The sequence below is a fragment of the Syngnathus typhle genome, linkage group LG17, assembly GCF_033458585.1.
Source record: "Syngnathus typhle isolate RoL2023-S1 ecotype Sweden linkage group LG17, RoL_Styp_1.0, whole genome shotgun sequence".
NCBI classification, from domain to species: Eukaryota; Metazoa; Chordata; class Actinopteri; order Syngnathiformes; family Syngnathidae; genus Syngnathus; species Syngnathus typhle.
Genome location: NC_083754.1, coordinates 825,216 through 846,557, shown reverse-complemented (window position 1 = coordinate 846,557; position 21,342 = coordinate 825,216). Strand labels below are relative to the sequence as shown.

At 50.2% G+C, this 21,342-nt stretch overlaps 4 protein-coding genes and 1 long non-coding RNA gene across 14 annotated transcripts; 2 read left to right on the top strand and 3 right to left on the bottom strand.

Moving 5' to 3' along the window:
* Window positions 1-163: 163 nt before the first annotated feature.
* Window positions 164-6,248, bottom strand: ddx42 (DEAD (Asp-Glu-Ala-Asp) box helicase 42). 2 transcript variants are annotated; one of them, XM_061304275.1, is made up of 18 exons: window positions 6,127-6,248; window positions 5,186-5,401; window positions 4,954-5,104; window positions 4,795-4,841; window positions 4,313-4,349; window positions 3,905-4,057; window positions 3,715-3,819; window positions 3,529-3,648; window positions 3,289-3,465; window positions 3,052-3,180; window positions 2,863-2,962; window positions 2,742-2,789; window positions 2,559-2,656; window positions 2,175-2,451; window positions 1,847-2,073; window positions 1,577-1,687; window positions 1,313-1,462; window positions 164-1,239 (listed from the first exon to the last, which is right to left on the bottom strand). In XM_061304275.1, the coding sequence occupies exons 2-18, from the start codon at window positions 5,392-5,394 to the stop codon at window positions 823-825; spliced, it is 2,556 nt and encodes an 851-aa protein (XP_061160259.1). In that variant the 5' UTR covers window positions 5,395-5,401; window positions 6,127-6,248; the 3' UTR covers window positions 164-822. The 2 variants fall into 2 exon arrangements, with proteins under 2 accessions (XP_061160259.1, XP_061160260.1); XM_061304276.1 differs by lacking the exons at window positions 4,313-4,349; window positions 5,186-5,401; window positions 6,127-6,248 and having other exon boundaries at window positions 4,954-5,048.
* On the top strand, window positions 6,215-10,628 carry strada (STE20 related adaptor alpha). Of its 8 annotated transcripts, XM_061304279.1 has the most exons (14): window positions 6,215-6,370; window positions 6,594-6,651; window positions 7,063-7,120; window positions 7,935-8,041; window positions 8,171-8,273; window positions 8,448-8,569; window positions 8,687-8,795; window positions 8,939-9,062; window positions 9,201-9,372; window positions 9,453-9,557; window positions 9,636-9,916; window positions 9,985-10,027; window positions 10,110-10,279; window positions 10,510-10,628. In XM_061304279.1, exons 2-13 carry the CDS (start codon window positions 6,640-6,642, stop codon window positions 10,260-10,262), a joined length of 1,389 nt encoding a protein of 462 aa, XP_061160263.1. In that variant the 5' UTR covers window positions 6,215-6,370; window positions 6,594-6,639; the 3' UTR covers window positions 10,263-10,279; window positions 10,510-10,628. The 8 variants fall into 8 exon arrangements, with proteins under 8 accessions (XP_061160263.1, XP_061160262.1, XP_061160265.1 ...); XM_061304278.1 differs by lacking the exon at window positions 10,510-10,628 and having other exon boundaries at window positions 10,110-10,478; XM_061304281.1 differs by lacking the exons at window positions 7,935-8,041; window positions 10,510-10,628 and adding an exon at window positions 7,432-7,460 and having other exon boundaries at window positions 10,110-10,478.
* rnf113a (ring finger protein 113A) lies at window positions 10,468-12,675 on the bottom strand. The gene is made up of 10 exons (XM_061304290.1): window positions 12,517-12,675; window positions 12,350-12,429; window positions 12,047-12,145; window positions 11,845-11,952; window positions 11,605-11,714; window positions 11,294-11,400; window positions 11,128-11,217; window positions 10,953-11,046; window positions 10,777-10,883; window positions 10,468-10,606 (listed from the first exon to the last, which is right to left on the bottom strand). The coding sequence occupies exons 1-10, from the start codon at window positions 12,620-12,622 to the stop codon at window positions 10,536-10,538; spliced, it is 972 nt and encodes a 323-aa protein (XP_061160274.1). The 5' UTR covers window positions 12,623-12,675; the 3' UTR covers window positions 10,468-10,535.
* On the top strand, window positions 10,930-21,001 carry rundc3aa (RUN domain containing 3Aa). Of its 2 annotated transcripts, none has more exons than XM_061304286.1 (12): window positions 10,930-11,064; window positions 13,148-13,437; window positions 18,709-18,824; window positions 18,908-19,041; window positions 19,118-19,203; window positions 19,284-19,373; window positions 19,454-19,534; window positions 19,596-19,761; window positions 19,837-19,994; window positions 20,088-20,201; window positions 20,267-20,373; window positions 20,526-21,001. In XM_061304286.1, the coding sequence occupies exons 2-12, from the start codon at window positions 13,331-13,333 to the stop codon at window positions 20,666-20,668; spliced, it is 1,302 nt and encodes a 433-aa protein (XP_061160270.1). In that variant the 5' UTR covers window positions 10,930-11,064; window positions 13,148-13,330; the 3' UTR covers window positions 20,669-21,001. The 2 variants fall into 2 exon arrangements, with proteins under 2 accessions (XP_061160270.1, XP_061160271.1); XM_061304287.1 differs by lacking the exon at window positions 10,930-11,064 and adding an exon at window positions 12,627-13,065.
* On the bottom strand, window positions 14,108-16,621 carry LOC133171017 (uncharacterized). Its single transcript, XR_009718654.1, has 2 exons — window positions 16,505-16,621; window positions 14,108-15,150 (listed from the first exon to the last, which is right to left on the bottom strand). It is a non-coding gene; the product is annotated as an uncharacterized LOC133171017 (long non-coding RNA).
* Window positions 21,002-21,342: the final 341 nt, after the last annotated feature.

The window sequence follows — 21,342 nt, the reverse complement described above, 5'->3', positions numbered from 1 at the left end:
CCGCCGCACTTCAGCAGATAGTAAACAATTGATCAAAACGAATCATCAGGCTGTTTACTGTGTCAAATAAAACAGAAGAAAGCCAATGACACATTGTGTATTCAAAAGTGTCATCAACTGTTTGGCCGCCACCGCATGAAAGTACGCCACAAAAACCATCAGGTGTGTTTTCAAGAGAGTCTTTAATAATCAAAACATCATATTCTGCATGAATGAATGAACATGAGAAAGACTGGTGAAGAGCATACCAGAAGAAACCAGGGGAAGGCACTTCACTACAACTCAAATACAAGAAATGTTTGATATGTTCACAGAGCATTTCTTTCTATTAACAAACAGTTACATTAGCTTTGTTTGATGAAAAAAAAAGAAAAACACACAACCAGTCCAGTTTTTAATCAGGGAGAGGACAACATGAACTAACCTGAATAAGGTGTACTGTAGGGAGGAGCCCTTGGGGGAGGGGGCGGTCCAATTTAAATTTTGCAAGCAATATCGATGAGTGCAGACAAAATGCAAATTTGTACAGCTCTGGAAAGAAATGAAGAGCCCACAGCAAAATTGTTGGTTTTGCATCAATCGTTTATCTGAAGCACTTATCATCATTTTTGTTTCATTGTCTAACCTGCTCACGACCTACCACCCAAATTCCAAATCAAAGTATCGCATTTGCAACTCCAGTGTTTCTTTTCCAGAGCTGTGGAGGTCACAATGAGATGTTTGGGCCTCCTTAGGTCATGTGTGGCGTTCAGCACTATTGCTTGACGCTACGGATCAAGCGGTCTTGACGGGCTTTATACAGCGGCTGCAATGTTTTCCCCACTAGTTGTCCCACCTGCTCCTTCTACGTTTGGGCGGCTCGGGTACGGCAAAGCCTCCGTCTCCTCTGTCCCTCTCGCTCTTTCTGTCCTCTTTATCCCGCCTCCTTTCATCCCCGTTGCGGCTATCGCTGTGGTGGCCGCTACGCTCCCTTTCTCGATCACGATCGCCGCGTTCCCGCGAGGGCGTCGGGACGCTGCTTTGCGCGGCGGCGGGCACGCTGCATAGCGAGCCGGCGCTGGTGAAGCCCGGCATGGCAAAAGAGGCGGCGACGGCCTGGGCTCGCACTGCGCCGCTGGGCGACTCGGTAGGCACAGAGCTCAGGCTGCCGGCACTGGTCCAGCCGGACGAGCAGTTGGACTTGGTGCTGAGCTTGGGCGGGTTGCCTGACGCCGCCACAAAGTGACTCTTGTATTGAGCCTGAGAAAGATCACATCAGAATGAAGGTCCATGGTCACAAGAAGAAAGAAAAAAAGTTTTGAGTTGACTGTACCTGGAAGGCTTGTCTCATGGCAGATATGCGGTCTCCCATGGCCCCGCCGCCGCCACCGCCGCCGCCGCCGCCGCCGCCACTCTTGTTGAACCCCCCGTAGTCGCTCAAGGAAGACAACACACTGCTGGTGCTGCTGCTGCTGCTGCGATCCTGCAAAGTCAACAAAGCACAAGTGTGCTTAATATAGATTTGCTTATCGCTCACCGCTCGGTGGATTCGTTTGCATTTATGACCTGTTATTTACGGAAATGGTCACACACTCACAGAAGTGTCAGCACCCAATCCCGGTCTCTCTTTGTAACCGAGTCCTCCTCCACCGATGTTCAGCTTCTTTCCTTGACCGCCTTTGAATCTGGACTTCCTAAACCATGGATTCTAGGATTCAAAACAGGAGCACAAGGTACCATTAAGTTAGGGCTAGAAAAAGTAACACTTTGTATTTTGTCAAGTGAGGACGATGAGGCAGAATGAATTGATCATGAATGTCAATCATTTCATTCCATTTGAACTCTTCGAAAGCTTTATGTTTTTTACCTGCAGGGCCAAGTCCATGAGTTCTTTGGAGACATTCTGATTGGCGCCCTCCAGGTTGCGCACCAGGTCCCCGGCAAAGGTGGTGTCCTTGCCGGTCAGCAGGGTGTAGGCCACGCCCTTCTCGCCAGCTCTACCCGTTCGACCAATGCGGTGCGTGTGCGTGTCGATGTCCCGCGCCACGTCGTAGTTGACCACCGTGCGGATAGACGGGATGTCCAGACCGCGGGCTGGAGGACGGTGAACTCAAATGACCTTTGCCCAAGCTTTTGTCTCAACCAAGGCCCACTTTTGACTGCTACGCTACCACAATACGATGGCGTCAACTCACCGGCAACGTCGGTGGCCACCAAGACTGGCAGGTTCTTCTTCTTGAAGTCGCTGATGACCTTATTCCTCTCGCTCTGGTCCATGTCACCGTGCAGCAAGCCCAGGCTGTAGCCCTCCTGCGTCAGGTTGGTGGCCAGCTCCTCCGAATTGGACTTCTTGGTGACGAAGATCAGCACCGAGCCGCTGGACGTAAACTCCACCAGGCGCCGCGTTAGCCAGCTCCACTTGTCCGTGCCGCTCGACAGCATTTCCACCACCTGTGTAATGTCTTCGTTGGCCTGTTCCAGAAATAAATACAAAATCAAGTATTCAAAGGAATCTGAGCTCATCTGCGCAACCCAATCCAAAAAAATTGGTAAAGGTTGCCATGATGACTACGAGGCACCTCTCCGATATCTCCTTGCACCACGCGGATGGGATCCATCAGGATGTCTCTGGCCAGCCTCTCAATCTTCTTCCGGAACGTGGCGCTGAACAGAAGCGCTGTGGCGGGAATCGGATTCATTACATTTCAGTGTGGGGGAAAAAAAAAATGCTTCATGAATAGTAAATAAGAAAAAGCCCTGACTCTGTCTGTCTGGACGCACGTAGCTGGCGATGGATCGAACTTGATACTCTGGAGAAAAGTGGAAGCAAATACATTTAACTTGGATATTTTTATTTTTTTTTATCCTGTAATTTGAACCCACCAAAGCCCATGTCAAACATGCGGTCCGCCTCATCAAACACAAGGTACGAGACTCTCTGCAGGGACGTGGCCTTCTTTTTAACGTGGTCGATCAGGCGACCCTGCGGAGAGAAAAAAAAAAAGAACATCCATTTCCGCTTGAATTTATTGTCCCATTTTCTTGCTGTGCGTGTTTGGACGTTGTGTTTACCGGAGTGCACACCACAATCTCTGCGCCTTCCTGCAGAGCCTTGGCCTGCTCCCACATGCTGCCTCCTCCGTAGACTGCCACAGAACGCAGAGAGTACGCTTTGCCGAAGCGCTTGCATTCAGCGTGGATCTGAAAAATGACCCAAACTTTGCTCCAGGGGGAAACTGGTTGAATCGAAAGGCCAATCTTTCTGTCAGCCTGTCTCTGCTCAAAAGATGAATTTCAAATTTGGCCTACCTGCTGACACAGCTCCCGGGTGGGGCACACGATGACGCCGATGGGTCCGTCCCCGGGCTCCAGCTCCTTCTGGTCCATGATGTGCACCAACATAGGCCAGATAAACGCCGCCGTTTTGCCACTGCCGGTTTTGGCGATACCGATCATGTCGCGGCCCGACAGAGCGATGGGCACGCCCTGCGGATGGACCAAAATGCCTCATTTTTCCAGCTCGACATCCATTCGAGGTTCTCGCTATACCTGACACTGGATGGGGGTGGGTTGAGTATACTCGGACTTGCGGATCTGATGCATCAGCTGCTCGTCAAAGCTGAAGTGGGCAAAGCTGGTGCACGGCTTGGGTGGTGCGGCTCCCGATACCTGAGACATTACAAACGGCCGTCACCTCTTTGCCGTCACGACATTTGCAGTAACGTGACGACTTACTCGCAAGTTGAGCTTTTGCCGAAGTTCTACCACCTGAGTTCCGGTCAGGCTGCTGAGCTCCTCGTGCTCGTTGTAGAAGTTCTTCTCAAATGGCGGGTAATCAATCTAGGGAGAACCGTCAATTCTCCCGTGATTCTATTCAAGCATCACTTCAACTGCTCAACTGGGAATTAGGACTACAGTGCGCTACCTCGGAGTGGTCGATAGGAGGCAGGGGCAGAATGATTTTCTTGGCGACGGGGGCAATGGGGTTGCCGTCGCTGTCGTAGTCCACGTTCTCCTCTTCCTCCTCCAGCGTCAGGCCGGCGGTGGGGTTCTCGGCCATGTAGCGGAAGTAGGCCTCCTGCAGAAAGCACAACCACGCGCGTCTCCAACTGAACGGGCACCGATGACACGCGCTCGACGTTCTGTCCGTCAATATTGCATTATTACGCTTAAACATGCTTTGCTGTCTGCACACAACGAAAAATAAAAGACAAGAATAAAGACGGTGAATGTCCAATACATGGCCCCTGTGCCGCTAAGAGGCAGAGGGGGATGTTTTTGGCACTTGATGCAATCAAATGGTTCAAGTATTGCAAAGGTTCTCTCTACTCACTTGTTCATCTTCTTCTTCAATGTCATCACGAATACCCCTGAAATGACAAGCGGAGAAAAAAAAACTTCCCTGCGGCTCGTTCGTACACCCAAAGGAGACCCCCCAGACCTGCGGCCTCGCTATGCTTACCTGATAGTATGCTAACTACCGTACAAAGGAGTCTTAGGGCCGCAGTGGAAATTTCAAGAAAGGTCCAAATGTTATACTGGATTAGCAGGAAATCTTCGAAATATACGACAGATTTGTTCTGGTAACAAAATATTTCAATGTACAATTCTCGCAGCGTTGTTATTTTCAGTGCGGCCCCAATGCTCTACTGTACTATAGAAGGCAGAAAAGCAGTAAGGAAAGGCTGGCATGTGACTTTTTTCTTTTCTCCTGTGCCGCACAACACAACAATCTATTTGAGTTGTGCTCGTTTTCCTTCTTGCTAAAAGACACAAAAAAACACAACTACACAAAGAAACTCAAGATGGTCTTACTTGGCCGACTTTTCCTCGATTTTCTTAATGTCCTTTGCCGCTTGGTTCTAAGAGAGAAAAGCATACGTTGACAAAAAGATTGAATAATTATACAACAGGGAGGAAGAAAAAAAAAAGAGAATCTACGCAGCATCAAAACGGAATGAAAATAACACTTACCTCAACCTCAGCCATAAATGTGTCGAGGGGATCGTCCTCGCTGTCCGAGCCGTCGCCGGACCTCATCTGCAGCCGCGTGGGCGAGTTCTCTGCCGGGATATACGGCAGGTCCACGTTGCTGCTGGACTCCTCCTCGTCGTCCTCAAAGTACCTTGTTGGGAAAGGTTTGGAGATGTTCATTTCCATCCTAGTTTCCATGCGTGTTGCCTGCTACATTGGAGTGGAGACTCACGCATTTTCCTCGTCAAAATTGCCTCGTTTGGTGCCGATCTTGTAGAAAGACGGCAGTTGGCCCTTCCCGTAGCCGCTGGATCCTGGAGGCCCGAACGACCCGTGGGATTTCTGGGGGAGCGGTGGGTCTTCTTTCTTCCCACCGCCAAGAGAAAAGCCCCCAAAGCCAAAGCCGCGCTTCACACCGGGACCACCTTTGTTCCAATTCATGGCTGAGCTGTGTGGAATATAATTCAATGAATGGTTTGCCTTACTTATTCAAATGGCAATAACATGATCATTCATTGCTTAGAGTTTGACGCAGACCGTTATAAACATTGTTAGGCCTATGAGAATATTGACGGATCCCTTTGGAACAGCAAGAGCTTACTTGTTGCTCTATCAATACCTTTCTAACAGCATGTGAATCGAAACGGAATATTTGTAAATTATTGAACTGGACGCCATTTTGGCACCCTACCTAATAAAGTGTTCAGCGTTAAGCTACCTGAATCGCTATGTTAAATGCACTTATTTAATCACAATTCTTTGCTTCAGCGGCGTTCTGGACACAATTACAGTATTGCAGTTCAAGCAACCTCAATTCCACTTTAAATATAGATCGCTTACGTACAGCTTTAAACATTCAACTGGAACTGCGATGAATCGCCTGCTGAATTGTAATATACGACGTACAATCCAAATCCAAAACGATAACAAATACCATCCAAAACCAGACAAATGGTTATATGGTGGGCTTTTTAAAAATATATCAAATCCATGCGCAACGTGCACAATAACGATAGTTAGCATTAGCATTTGCTTGCTCGACAGCCCACGAACTTAGGCCGTAATGAGTGTGAACATGCAATCTCCATGCATGTGGGGTGATACAACAATGTGCATTTTACACGAAAATCACATATTGCATTTGGCACGCACGCCGTTTTTTCCTTAGTTTACCTGCTTGCTGATTTCCTACAAAAGCGCCGTAAAATTGTTTATACAGCGAAGTAACAACGCCTTTTGTCATCAATCTGCGCCTCCTGTGTTTGCACCCTCCCACATGACCTATGACGTATATGATACGCGACAGCGGTTAGCTGTCACCGCCGAAGAACTGAGGAGGATGGCGAGCTCGTCGAGTTACGTCAAAGTAGAATTTTAGTCAACTCGTTGCGATCCCCAACGTTGTACGAATTAAACGGTGAGTGAAAACGCCAAGTATACCGTTATAGCGAAATGAATAAGAGTCGCTAGCGGGTTTAGCTAACAGTTCAGCGGGTGTTAGCACAGCTAGCCTGCGCACTTCACCATGACAACCGAGCAGTTGCGGCGACTGATTGACTCATTTTTATGATGTTGCATTTTCGAGCTTCGGAGTCGTTCACCTATATATGTATATAATCACGTTTACGTTGCTTTCACAGGGATTCCCAGGACCCGGTTACAAGATTAGATGAAACAAAAGGATCAATGTCTTTTCTTGTAAGTCCTATCATTACGTTCATTGACTTCATTGACTTCATTGAGAGGTAGAAAGCAGAGGGAAGAATCCCTTGTCAGCTCCTTCACTTCCCGGACGTTGAAGGGATGCTACCAAGCCGCGGTTGAAATGTCGGAAAAAAGTCGGTACCGATACCGCGGTCGGCAGTTTCACCTTTCAGACTTTAAACACTGCGTCAATACTTCTCTTGAAACTTTCCTCTGTTCCCAGTCAAATAGATTTGAATCTTGTTCCGTCTGTTAATCAATTGAGAACGTTGTACAAAGAGCCACTGTGAGTCCTAATCGTTCATTGCACATGTGATTCTGTGGAAATTGTCCTCCATCCTGCTTGAATGGTCTTTCCTTTTTTTCTCCCTGTTTGTCCGTGTATTATAACGATCTCTGTGTCAGCGCTGGGTGTCTGAGAAATTGAGTGTGGAGAGCCTGCGGGATTTGGAGTTGTTTGGAGGTGAGGCTCAAAGCTACAAGCAGAAAAAAAGAATCACCACCAGAGCCTCAGCACCCTGCTAGACCCTGCTACTATTTTTTTATGGGAAACAATTCACTTTTTGTCACATTTCCCACGGAGGTGTATGAACTAAGGGTAACAAATGTGAAATTTATGGTTGAATTTAGGATGTTTATGGACAGGCAAACCTTATTGGAGGTGACAGATGGAAGTTGGTCGGTCCCCTAAACTAGCCAATAAGGTGCTGTATGTTCACGTGCGTGCATATCGCTGTCTTCACGTCACTGATGCGGTTGGTCTTTTTACCCCAGAGCAATCTCAGGAAGTCTCTCACAGGGAAGTAAGTGTCTTGTCACGGCATCACCCCCGTGCCTTTTGTATGCATGCATGCGCACAGGTTCGTCACTGTATGAGGAAGCCAAGCGACCACAGGCGTCTTCACATTGAGTACGCATGAGTAACTCCTCCCTTTTCCCCCCAGTGTTGTGCTCGGAATTGTGCAACTCACCGTCCAGGATGCTCGCAGCCAATGCGTTTGTTTCTATTGATTTGCCATCAACTCTGAAGATATCTCCTATTGGGCTGAGCGTTCCATCTATTCTTACTGACTAATCAAGTGACCTTGTCATGAGCTTTTGTTTGAGCGGGGGGGGGGACAATGGTTCAAATCAGGAGTCAGTTGAGGACGTATCGCCCAGCCCTTCTCTTTGATTTCTTGTCTTTCAAAGGATTTCAAAAAGGCTGCCTGTGTTGCGATCAAATAGGACGCATGTTAGCCCCGACCGAGTATTTGCTAATGTCGTGCGCCTTTTAGGAGTTGGATGGCGTGCTCCGCTGTGGCAGTGCATGGCACCGCCTGCCCGCTCCGCCCGACGCCGCCACTTGGGCAAATCTAGCCTGCCAGCACAGCCACTCACACAGGTTACCAGGATGTATGTGTGTGTGTGTTCTTCACGTCACCTTGGAACGATTGACACGGCGGACCCTCGTGCGCTCTCACATTTTAGCGGTTCACAGTATGTTTTGACAAAAAGATGTGGTGTCATCCAGGCCCATGAGGACAGCAGGGAAAGCGTGAGGTCCCTTCCACGTGGAGACACCATGGGCAGCTTCCTCCCAGACAGCAGCGCCTATCAGTTGCTCGCCGTTATCGGTAGGCCCTTCTCATTTTATGAACCTCAGCAATGTGAGCTTGATCAGCGAAAATCCAGAAACTATATAAAAGGTGTCTTGTAATGATCCGGCTGCTCCAATGTTGTGCCAAAGCACCGCTTTTGTCGAACAAATGCTCCTCAACTCATTTTGGCACCAAATCCCTCTTCAACAGGCCGAGGCCTGGACCACCTGATGACTGTCAACCGGGCTGTGTACAAACCCACCGGGGAGCACGTGGCCGTACGTCGCATCGACCTGGAGTCGTGTACTAACGAAATGGTCGCCTACCTGCAGGTCAGAGATGATGGCAAAGATACCGTCTGCTGTGGACGGACGTCCTGTCTTTCTCTTCAAGAAATGAACTCAAAAGCCTCGGTGTTCTTAACCACCTCGGTGTCTACACTCCTGTAGGCCGAGCTGCACGTGTCCAAGTTGTTTCACCACCCCAGTATTTTGCCCTACAAGAGCGTCTTCATCGCTGAGAACGAGTTGTGGGTCATCAGCCCCTTCATGGCGTATGGTGAGGTGCCATGCCAGTGCATGGATCAAGTCAAGTTGATTTGTATTGCCCTAAATCACAAGCAGGGCTTCACTTAGACAAAAATGGACAATTATTCTCAAAGCATCCCCTGATCTTAAGCTAAAGCGCTTTTCTTTGCACAGGGTCAGCCAGAGAACTGGTCAGCACGTATTTCCCTGACGGCATGAGCGAGCTCACCATCGCATACATCTTACTGGGCATCCTCAAAGCGCTGGAGTACATCCACCAAATGGGATATGTGCACAGGTACTCGGGTCGGCGGATGAAGAGACAAGATTAGGAGGAATATCAAGTTGGCACAAAAGCAATATTCACACATCTGTATTCATGAATCAAGTACAAACAGAACCAAAAGCCAGCACTGACAAAATGTGTCTCATGCAGGAGCGTAATGGCCAGCCACGTTCTGATTGCTGCCGACGGCCAGGTGCGCATGTCTGGCCTCCGCAGCATCTTCAGCCTGATCCGACACGGCCGACGGGCCAAGGTGGTGCACGACTTCCCGCAGAACAGCGTCAAGGTGCTGCCGTGGCTCAGCCCTGAAGTGCTGCAACAGGTACGGCGACGTCACTCCAGCTCAGTGAGCCACCACATAACCCACGCCTCCTCTGGTGTGTATTCATTTTTCCCTTTCAGAACCTGCGGGGCTATGACTTTCGCTCCGATATCTACAGCCTGGGCATCACAGCGTGTGAGCTAGCTAACGGACACGTTCCCTTTAAAGACATGCCGGCTACGCAAGTAAGCGGATACACCACCCACCCGATTTTGGACATTTCACAACGGACGCCGACTTATTTTCCTGCTTCTCTTGCGCAGATGTTACTGGAGAAGCTCAACGGGACAGTGCCGTGCTTGCTGGACACCACCACCATCCCGCCGGAGGAGCTCTGCATGAAGCCATCGCGCTCCGGCGCCGACTCGGGCATCGGCGAGGGGCCAGGAGGAGGAGGCGGAGGCGGCGGCGGCGGCAGTGTTGGCGGGGTGCGCCACTCCAATGGCGAACCGATTTCCTCGTCCGCACACCCGTACAACCGCACTTTCTCGCTGCACTTTCACGCCTTCGTCGAGTTGTGTCTTCAGAGGGACCCGGAGAAGAGGTACTGAGTGTCATCTGTAAGATTACAGAAAAAGTGACTTTTTTTTTTTCTTTCCCCCTTCCCTTTAGACCCTCCGCCTCCGCTCTCATAGGTCATCCCTTCTTCAAGCAGGTGTGTAGAGCACACGAATTTCAGAGTGGAGTCTGTTTGGCCCAACCTTCCTCAACAGCGACCGTATGCCCGCATCTTTCAGATCAAGCGGAGGCCCTCGGAGGCGCTGCCCGAGCTGCTGAGGCCCGCGTCGCCCATCGGCAGCAGCGAGAGCTCCCAGCCACCGCCGGCGTCCAGACTGGCCAGCCTGGAGTCGGGCCTCAGCCACCTGGACGTGGACGACTGGGATTTCTGACCAACCCGTGTCTGAGTGTAAATAAGTTGGCGTTACTCTTCTGAGCCGCTTGGCGTTGCGCTCCTTTTGTTTCTCGTCTTAAAACGGCCTCCTTCTCCTCTCAGGCTTTGTACAGAATATGCTCTACCTCGCTGGCTCGCACACGTTTGCATGTTCCTTTACTGGATGAATGTTACTGATTTGACAATAAAAGCGATGTTTCCGCTTGCTAAAAAATATAGTAACTTTATTGACAATGTACACAAAGACAGTCAAGGGGAAACCCTGGAGATGTCAGTCGTCATCTTCGTCGGACGGTGGCAGGTCGGTGGTGGCTTTGCGTTTCTCTATCTTGGCCAGCAAGTCTGAAAGGAACATGAGCATGTGGTAGGTGACTGATTGATTTGTAGTCTTTGTTTCCCCCCCCCAGCGGATTTCATAGATCAAAGTTGATCCCTGCTAATATGCTTCAATCATCAGCCCAAATCAGATTCTATTCCAAGCAGGAGCAGGCGATTGAAGCGCAGGGCCTCACCCTTGGCGGGGTTGAAGACGCCGTTGGTCTGAGTGTTGCACACGTAGCAGCGCTTGGACTTGCGGTAGTGCTGAAGAGCGCAGGCCTCGCAGAAGTAATGACGGCACCTGAGAGAAGGTAAAGAAAGATAGCATCAGTTTGGAGTATGCATGCGCTAAACCAAAAGGGCTGCCTACTTAGTGACGATGGGATTCTTGTAGGAGTCCCTGCAGATGAAACACTTGAACGGCAAGTCCTCTTCGTCGCTGCTCACCTCGTAGTTTTCCTCATCTAGAGTACGATGCATAGGTAAGAATTCAGACTTATTTTCCCCCATTACAAACCATGTGGCACGACACGTTCAGAGCTCACCGTTGGCGCCATAACTGCCCTCCTCCAGCTCCCTCTCAATCTGCCAGCCGTGCTTGTAGTCGGATCGGTCGTGGAGGAACTTGCAGCTGTCTGACATAAGAACCAGAAGGTGCAACTAGCTTGTCTTATGACTTGATTGATATTTCCGTGACCTTCTTTTATTGACCTCCAAAGCCACAGAATCCGGTCTCCTTATAGTCCTTGCAGATGTCCGGCTGGTAGTCCCACCTGACTGTAGCTCGCAGGTGCTCCGGGGCTCTGATGGGTCCTTTCCTGTTTGTTCGGCCATAAATGAGCAGTTGGACTGCGCGGTTGGGATGGGTTCGGCGATAAACCCGGCGATAGCTGAGATTTCATTTTGAAGCCAGCCAGCTAGCCCAGCCCTAATTTGTAGCTGATGGTTACCTACCGGAGCGTGCCAGAGGACGTTTTAAAGCCAGCTAGCCCCGCCCTAATTAGTCGTCGATGGTTACCTACCGGACCATGCCAGAGGACGCGTTGCCCATGGTAGTATCTTTGGGTTTGATAAATTTGTGGTAGTTGTTGATGCCGCGGTAGATCTTATCGTCCTCTTTCCCCGTCAGCTCCTGGAAAGGGCACCAAGGCGGTTCGGTTCGGTTCATTCGGGAGCAATCATGAAAAAAAGGACTTCCTCTTTAATTGGACCACACCCGTGGCTAAACCAAGTCAGTCTACGCATATAGACATGTGGCTTACGTCTTGGATTTTCTGGCTCCTCTCAAAGATGGCCTGAGCGTCCTTGTCCCGCTCTGTATCCAGTTGGTATGTCGATGTAGCGCCCATATCCTCTGGGCCCTCTGGTTTCTTTTTGAAGGAGCACAGTGCAAATGAACGGGCTGATGCTACATCGATATGCACTATTGTTAATAATGATAAAACAATGATATTGTCAACTCACAGCTGAACGTTTGGATTTGTAGGAAACCGTTATCTTCTTGTCCTGCTTGTCATCTTCGCTTTCACTGGAGGACATGGTTTCTTTCCCCACTTTCTTGGACTGGACACAAAGGAACCATCAGGCAATAGAGATTCAGAAAATAGGAATACTTCCAGCTGAAAAGTAGGGCTGAGATGTACAGTATACACACATCCAATTTCGGATTTGAATAGATTTCAAGCCAAGTTTTAGCGTGGCCGACTTGCAGGCACCTACTAAATCGTGCTCACGAAACAGAATGTGTCATATTTGAAGATGTGTTACCTTTTGAATCATCGGGTTTTCTCGCGTCTGGTTCCGATCCTTTCTGACCACAGAGCTGAGCTCTTCATCACTGCTCCGATCTGAGCATGGGATCGTAACGTAGAAAAGAATAGAGCTTAACGCATTACTACCATTCGTTAGCGTGTTATTTCAACCAACACCGGTACCTTTATCGCTGTCGCTGGCCTTTCTTTTTCGTCCCGAAAATTTCTTAGTAGATTTTTTAAACAAGAAAGTGCAGGAGCCTTCCTTGGAGGTGTTCGCTTCCGCCATCTTGTTCTTTCAGTTTGTAAACAAAACGGAAGTATTTCTCTACAGCGCCCTCTACAGACTTGGAAGACACTTGGAAGTTGTCTGAATAGCTTTGATTTTGAAGCGCAAACCCGGAAGCAGCGTATGTCGACCTTTTGCGCCCCTCGCCAGGCAAATCGGCTCCAAATCCGGAAGTATTGTTTTCATCCATGGAAATATGAAAAGGCGCAAAACTAGTCTAAGGGAAAGTGCTGCGTGCATGTGAGCTGGATGGTTTTATTTCGAAGCGCATAACCGGAACCGGTGTATTTCTACGTTCTGCAACCAAGATGTTCCACCTTCCAGCCTAAGCAACACCAACATACAACCTTCGCCTAATAAGATCAAATATGGCACAGGTCACCATGGACTTGCAGATACATCTTGCGTGAACCTGTAAATAAAGCGAGAATAACACCAATTCTGTGAGTTTTCCATAGTATTCTGAAGCACACAACCGGAACTAGTGTGTTTAACCCTGGTGCGCTTTATGCTTTCGACCTCCAGCCTCAGCAGCAGCAGCAGCAGCAGCATCCGCAGCATCCGCATCCCGCAGCATTGGTTGGCCGACTTTCCGCAGAGGACAGCGGCTGCACGTCTGACACAGAGCCCGGCGGAGGGAAGGCGGGTGCGGGTGCCGGTGCAGGTGCGGGTGCGGACAGCTCCCGACCCCGCCTGCTGGATGGACCAATGGAGCCCAGCTGCATGCACACAGCAATGGCTATGGGGCTGACGTCGAAGAAGGCGTCCGCCCGGAGCGTCGGCGTGGAGAGGAAGAACCTCATCACGGTGTGCAGGTATATCGCAACCTGCATCCAGAATAATCCTTCCTCCCCAATAAGGGACCGCGCAATTAAGACCACATTTAGTTGGATATTAAAATAAGTGACAACTACCAAGTGTCCAGCGGCAATTACTGCACCTAAATATTTCCTATTTCCTTTTGAACCGACCCACTGAATAATGGCTGCATTTTATATTAAATATCCAATTTTGTCACATGTAAACTTTACATTTGCTTGAATCCTTCCGAACTCTAAATGTCACTTCTTTCCTTTTAATATCACCTGCTGACTCATGCCTATATATTATTAATAAACACAAGTGAAAGAAGGAAGGAAGGAAAAGCGCCTTCATCATAGCGTTATCAACCGCTTATATCGGACAAGGGCGTGCAATCGCTCCTCCCCCTCCATCATTCCCCTTTGAGGTGTCCTATATTTATCGTCATCATCACAAGAGGTCATGGCTGAGCGTTGTGCATGCGTCACGTTATACGGCCGTCGCCGGCCAAGCTTCTGGTCCGCTCGGCGTATCTCACGAGGCCTTCTTTGTGGACACCATGTCGCACGGTTAGAGTCCGTCTCCTGGAGGACTGGCAGAAGAACGCTAACATTTATTCATTCCCAACGGGCGCCACTTCAAAGGCAATTTTCAGGAACAACGAGACAAAGTCACAAATAGACACATCATCAAGAGTTTTTATTCTAATAATCCAACCTGCCTGCTTTTTTTAGCGCCACAAACAGTGAAGCACGCAAAAACATGGTGCAAAGAAAAAAGAAAAGAAACCTCTTTCGGGAGATTAGCAAGCTTACACAAAAGACGTAGGACTGTTCCAATATCCGTTACAGTGTTTTTTTTATAATGTCAATAACCACAGTGAAAACAGTGCACAAGGACGAGACACACAAACAAACCATTACCATCAGTATTGTTGACACGCTTTTTCTCTTTCCACTTTTGAAATGAGCGGCAGTCACGAGTCCCCGCTGCCTCCTCGCACACGCCGGCCGGTGATTCAAGTAGTTGTCACGGGTCAGGCGGCGCTGGGTGGGATGGGATGGGCGGGGTGGGGGGGGGGGGGGGCAGAGGTCCCACATCAGCTGGTCAGAGTGGCGACGTGGCCTAATTGCTACCGTACTAGCTAAGTAGATGTTAGTGATTAGGGGGTGTTCACAAATACACAATAGGAACATTCTTTTCTTTAAATGGGCTTAATTTGACTGTAAGCACCAGTTTGGGGACTTTTAGTTGAATTTCTTATTTTGTGTGGGTACAAGACGAGGGTCTATTTGTCGCCCACACTGTTTGTTAGCTGCAGAGGTTATACAAAAAATACCAAAGACCAAAACCGGAATCCTAAACCCCAAAGCCTTGTGAGCCTATCTCGTAAACCCAATGTCCTAACCTAACACCAATGTCCAATGACCCTTGTCCAAATCCCCTTTCGTTTTGTTCAATGAACGTCCTTCTTTTTTTTGGGGGCGTAGCTCTAACAAGTGCCCTTACGGTTAACGGGTAAAATAAGTCAATTGAGAGAAAACCAAACCAAACCTAAACCATAAAGTCGTGATTAGGGCATCATAAGCCACGAATGACGTCATGTTGAAAAGAATTGATGTCCACTGCCGGTGGGCGATCAGGTGGTGGTTTACGCAACTTTTAACAAGACGTTTTGGATGCTTTGTTTACGGCGTCGGTGGCGGGCGGGGAGGGACTCGGTGAACCTAGGAAGAAAACCACAGCGGGGAGACCAAAGAGGGGACAGCAGGGAGAAAAACAAAACGCCCATCAGACAGCGAAATGTAGAAAAATGTCATCCAATCCATCACCACGCAATTTGTGAAATGTAGCACGAGTCACAGCATGTTTTTTTTTTTCCCCGCAATTGTTTCTTCTCAGCTGTTCTCTGAATCATAGCATGGTCAATCAAGACCCCAATTTAGAAACATCATGACCTATTCACATCTTCTCTTCTGACTTTGAGTGGGAATCTATCTAATGTAGTAGCTGTGCTCTGCCCCCCCCCCCCCTTCCAGTTTCTGATTTAAATCGACTTGAAGCTTCTTCAAATTTTTCATTCTTCTTCATCTCTCCCGCTTGTCTGGAATAGTCGTGTCCTGATTTCTCCCCTCTCCGGTGTATGATTTAAAGATGGCGAGGGCTTCCAAAGGTTCTTCGTTCTCCTTCATCCTACGAAACATTGCTCCTGACCACCTCTCCTGTTTGTTCTTTCCGCACGTCCGCCGACAACCAAACACTTGCCGAGACACGTTACTGTAAGATGGGCCAAAGGGGGACAGACGACCCCAGTTAGACTTTCCATTTTGGCTTTGGCCCAAACTTCTTGAATTATTCATCAGCCATTAATTCTCTTGGACGTCTCCTCAGACAGTCCACCTGATGAGTGGGCCCTGCTTCATCATCATCATCATCATCGTCTGCTGCTGCTGCTGCTGGAAGAAGGAGAGAAAGCAGATCAGAAGAGTTTGCAGGAGGGAGTCTGCAACGAATCAACATTGGTGTATCCAAACACGACACAATGTCGGACAATTTGGCTCCTGTTGTATCAGCCAATGAGCGGGCGGGCGGGCGGCAGCCTGCTTGAGCCCACTCCAAGAATCCACCTCGACAAGAACAGATTGTGTTTGAGGCTCCGGTCCGCTCCGGTGTACAGTAGAAGGGTGTGGCGGGAGAACAAGAGGCCATTTCAAGTGAGCCGTGAGTGAGAGTGGGTTGCGTATGGCGAGGAGGGTGAAGACAAAAGAAGCTTTTCAGAAAGACAAGCTGTTGTTTTTCTGTGTCCAACGGTACCAAGAGCATCGCTGCTAGCTTCCCTTGAGATCGACGAAGCAAAATGAGAATTTTAGGCCCTCCTCCGTCATACGCATTTGACATGGGCCATGCTTAGAAGGCTTTTCTTGGTTCTGGAAGCCGATTTTAGCTGACGCAATTCCCCAGTCTTGGTTCTGGCTCGGCCTGTTTTTTCCCCCCGCTTCCAGTCCGTCTAGCGACGGTAACTCTGCTTAGCATTCCAAAGCACTTTCATTCAGAAGGGAAATAAGACACCACTGACCTGACCTGTTTGACTCATCCAATGCGGTCCAGAAAAGAGTCAAAGCCCCCAAAGTGAATTGAATCCAGTGTCCCGTCGGAGAAGGTCCGCCGCAGGTGTCCCCCTCCCCGCCTAGAGCGTCTTGCGTTTGGGGAAGATGGCTTTCCGAAAGGAGGTGGTGGTGCTTCCCCGGCTGAAGGAAGCGCCGCCCAAGGAGATCTTGGTCTTGCCGCTGGTAATGGTGGAGGAGCCCAGCGAGGTGGTGTTCTTGCCCCGAGAGATGGAGGAGTTGCCCAGGGCCAGCTTGCTCTTGCCCCGCTTGATGCTGGTGTTGCCCAGCGTCAGGGCCGTCTTGCCCTCGGTGAAGCTGGTGTTGCCCATGGAGGTGGTCGGTCGGCGTCGAGCGCGGCACGCTCATCCAGCTCAAACGGCCGCTCCGCAAGCCCCTCAGACGCAGCAGTAACGCCAGCGGAATGCCCGGAGAGCCCGCAGCGGCATAAAGCCTTCGTTGAGCTTCTGGACGTGGGCTCGGGAAGGCCGCATACCACTCGGGAGTGGCCGTGAATGCGCAGAGGCGGCTGGTAGGTTGCAAAGTGCCTTTGGCGAGGGGCAGGGGCAGGCGCTGACGTTCCAGACACTCGCCCGATTGTCTGGGTGACACCGGGAACATTGTTGCCAGGGGTGGCGGGGTACAATCTGGCGGGGACGTCACTTTGTTCTGCCCCATTGTTTCCAAGGTTTGCAAAAAAGGTCTTTCCTTGAGATGCATTTTATTATTATCCATTGGCAAGTCATTACACATTTGGAGGCGTCGCCGAGCCGAGCAGAGTTAAGCCACACCGTCAGAGCAGAGCAGAGCCGAGTTAACTCGCCACATCATCCATCACGTATGCTTCAAAGCTCAAGAGAAAAGTCTACATTGAAAGTTGTCCATTCAAGCGCAGTCTTGTCATTTCACACGTTCCTCAGGCACGCTTAAAACCATTTCTTTGATGACATCGGATTCTTCCACTTGCTGATCCACCCTCAAACTGAGCACCGTGACTGACCTGAGAGCGACAGACCAGAGCGCCGTGTTCAGGTGTTCTTTCTTTCTTTATGTTTGGGGGTGAGGACATCTCCAGGCTGGCTTATTTGCTGGATTCATGGCCGGTAATTCCAGTGGACGTGGCTGTGGGTCTTGTCGCCCCTGCTGAGAGTGGTCCTGACCACGGACGCGCACTTGGTCCCGTGGGTGAAAGTCAGCGTGGCGATGGAGCTGGTGGTCTCACCTCGCGTGACCGAGGTTTTGCCCACGGCGACTCCGCTCTTCCCCAACGTTAGCGTGCTTCTGCTCCAGGAGATGGAGAATTGGCCCCAGGAGATGGCGTACTTGCTGCTCAGCAGGGAGACTTTGCCTTTGCTGAAGGAGGTCTTGCTGGAGGAATAGCTGCTCTTCCACTCGCTCTCAGAGTCTATTTTGGACTTCCTCTTTGAAGGGCTGGCTCCCAGGGTGGGCTCCATCTAGGTGTTCCTGCGCTTGGGCATGAGCGCTTTGCGGAAGGAGGTGGTGGTTGTCCCTCGGCTGAAGCTAGCCCGTCCTAGCGCCAGGGTGGTCTTCTGTCTCTGGATGGTGGAATCTCCCACGGAGGTAGTGGTCACTCCACGGAAGATGGAGGAGTTCCCCATGGCCACGGTGGTCTTTCCCCTAGCAATGGAGGTGCTTCCCACAGCCAGGGCGGTCTTGCCCTCGGTGATGCTGGTGTTGCCCATGGCTGCTGGGCTGGCCGGCCGGCCGGCGACTCCTCGCATGCGCGCCGCAGCCTTTTGGGGGATCCGGAGCAGAAGTCGATCCGCGGCGCTAAATAGCTGCCATCGGGGGGGAAGGATTTGATCCTTTTCTTTTTTGATCGGCAGGGCACAAAGAGACTTGGAAGCCCAGTGTGTGAAGCACAAAGGCTGCGAGCGAGGACAGGACAGGACAAGATAGGATAGGATAGGACAGGACAGGACAGGGGCTTAATTGTTTTCTTGTCATGATAACGCTGAAGGGGTGCTTTGTGCGCCACATAAGACAATTGGGGTGACCTCAGGCGCAAGATGGCGTACCCCTCCTCCACCCCGACCAACATAAAAAAGCTGCTGCCGCCGCCGCCGCCGCCGCCACCACCCTTTCATTGCTGCGTACACATAGTACAGTAGTACATTTGTACGCTAGGCAGCTAAAGAAGCCTCTTGTGTTTCTGCCAAGGTTTTCCGTCAAGACTCTCCTGGAAAAGTACACGGCCGAGCCCATCGACGACTCGGCCGAAGAGTTTGTCAACTTTGCTGCTATCTTGGAGCACATCCTCAGCCACCGTTTTAAAGGTAACAGACCTTTTTTACGATGCTGATTGTTATTTTGATCAATGACGAGAAAGTGCATTTCAATGGTCCTTTCTGGTGACCAGGCTCGGCCAGCTGGTTCAGTTCAGATGGACAGCGCAGCTTCTGGGAGTACATCCGGCTGGCCTGCGGCAAGGTGCAGAACAACTGCATCGCCAGCATCGAGAACATCGAGAACATCAGCACGTCTCGAGCCAAGGCAAGGATTACTCACGTGGCGTGCGTGCGTGCGCGTCGTTCCGACGTTGACGCGTCGTCGTTTGTTTGTTTCCAAGGGCCGGGCGTGGATTCGAGTGGCGCTAATGGAGAAGCGGCTTTCGGAATACGTGTCCACCGCCTTGAAGGACACCAGAACCACCAGGTATGTATGTATGCGAGTCAAGTTTGAATGCGCTGCCTCTGTTTGTTTGTTCAAAGACCGACGGGCTTCTGTGCTGACAGGAGGTTCTACGACGACGGCGCCATCGTGCTGAGGGAGGAGGCCACGGTGCTGACCGGCATGCTCATCGGACTGAGCGCCATTGACTTCAGGTTGTTATTTTTCGCATTTGCTATCTCTTGGGAGAGGAAAAGCAAGTGGTTGACAAACCAAAGACATTTTGCGCGTGTAGTTTCTGCCTGAAGGGGGAAACGCTGGAGGGCAAGTCGCCGGCGGTCATTGACTACACGCCCTACTTGAAGTTCACTCAGAGGTAAGGCTTCATGGCAGCCGTCAGCTTGGCACCAGCGCCCTAAGTGCCTGGCCGGCCGCAGCTACGACTGCCTGAGCGACGACGAGGACCGACGCAGCGTCGACAGCAGCAACAGCGAGGAGAGCGTCCCGGAGCATCCTTACGTCCCTCTGGTCACCGACGAGGAGAGCTGGAGCAACAAGTGCCGCAAGATGGAGCAGCGATTTAAGATCGTGTATGCCCAGAAGGTGAGGAATATTGGTGGGGGACAGGAAAGAAAGCAAAGAACCCAAACCCTTTCCTTCCTGGTGTGATTCCTTCAGGGCTACTTGGAGGAGCTGGTCCGCCTTCGCGAGTCTCAGCTCAAGAACGTCGAAAGCGACAACAAGCGTCTGAGGGCCAAAGTGGACGAGCTGACTTTGCAGAGTCAGCGCGAGAAGGAGGAGCTGGAGGCCGTCGTGCTGGAGCTGCAGGCTCAGCTGTGAGGCATTTGAGGGCCAAGTGCTACAAGTGGGCCGGTGAAGAAGCCAGTCACCAAGACACGCTCGAGTAATATTGTCTGTCTCTCGTTAAGCTCCTCCCTCATGCCCTGTGACACGTCCCACCTGGGAAAAAAGCTTTCCGTCCCTCTCGTCAACCGGTGGGCGGCCATCAGCGACCACCAGGGTGACGTGCAACTCTTCCGCAGGTAGTCCCATTTGTAAGGCATTTGTTTCTTGTACTCGATTCTACTCGTATTTGCGCTTCCCACAGAAGGAGCTTCCGCAGTTTGGAGCAACTTTCCACCGAGCTCAGCCTCAACTCGGATTCTCAGAGAAGCGACGAGAGGCAGAACGGAGACGCGGGCTGGACCTCGGCAGGTCAATTATCACCATGTCATGCTTACTACAATTGTTGCACTTGGCTTGATCCGTCTATAACGATTCACCTCACGTGATGCAGTCGACCGTAGTCCACTAGGTGGCCGTTGTGCGGATTGGTACAATGGTGCGTACTTGTTGTGTCGTTTCAGCAAAGGACAACACGCCGTCTATGTTGGGCCTGTGCGGTTCTTTGGCGTCACTGCCAAGCTCCAAGTCACTGACCAGCCTCAAGTCCAGCGAGTGTCTGGTCAACATCAGTGCCGAGCCCAGCCCCGCACTGTCCCCCGGCTAGGAGACGCCTTTCCTCGCCTTCCGATGATCCTAGCTCAGTCCCACTTGGACCCAAGCGCCAATGTCTCTGTGAATGTACAGCAGGAATTCTGGTCGTTATTATTCTCGCTTGCCACTCTTTTTCTCTCCTGCAGCAGCAGCATTATTGTTGTTTTTCCCAAATCACAACCACACAAGCCAGAGAGAGGTCAAGAGTGTAAAATAAAAACAAACACGCAGCAGTGGATATGATGCAACACCTCCTAGTTCAGCCTATGTCCTTCTTTGTATGCTTCAAACCTGGGATGATGATGATTATTATTGTTTTGTGTTGCAATAAATGCCTTTTACATGATCCTACGTGCGTGATTTATGTCCAGCAATTGTGTCAAGGAATCAAGCACGCTTTGGCTCCATCTAGTGGCAAACGGTAAAATGACACCTACAGCCTCTTTATGTATTATTATTACTGTAGTAATATGTATGAAGAAATATAATTTGCTTTTTTTTCATACAAACTACAAAAATATTTCCGAAAAATAGATGAATTCCTTTACTCGCGATTTTTTGTTATTGTTTTGGAAAAAAAGATTGCAATTTTCATCCTATTGAAATACATCTTTTGAAAATATAATGAATTGTTGCAGTCATGTTCATACCTCAAAGGGAAATGAACAATTCTTTTAAATAATTCAA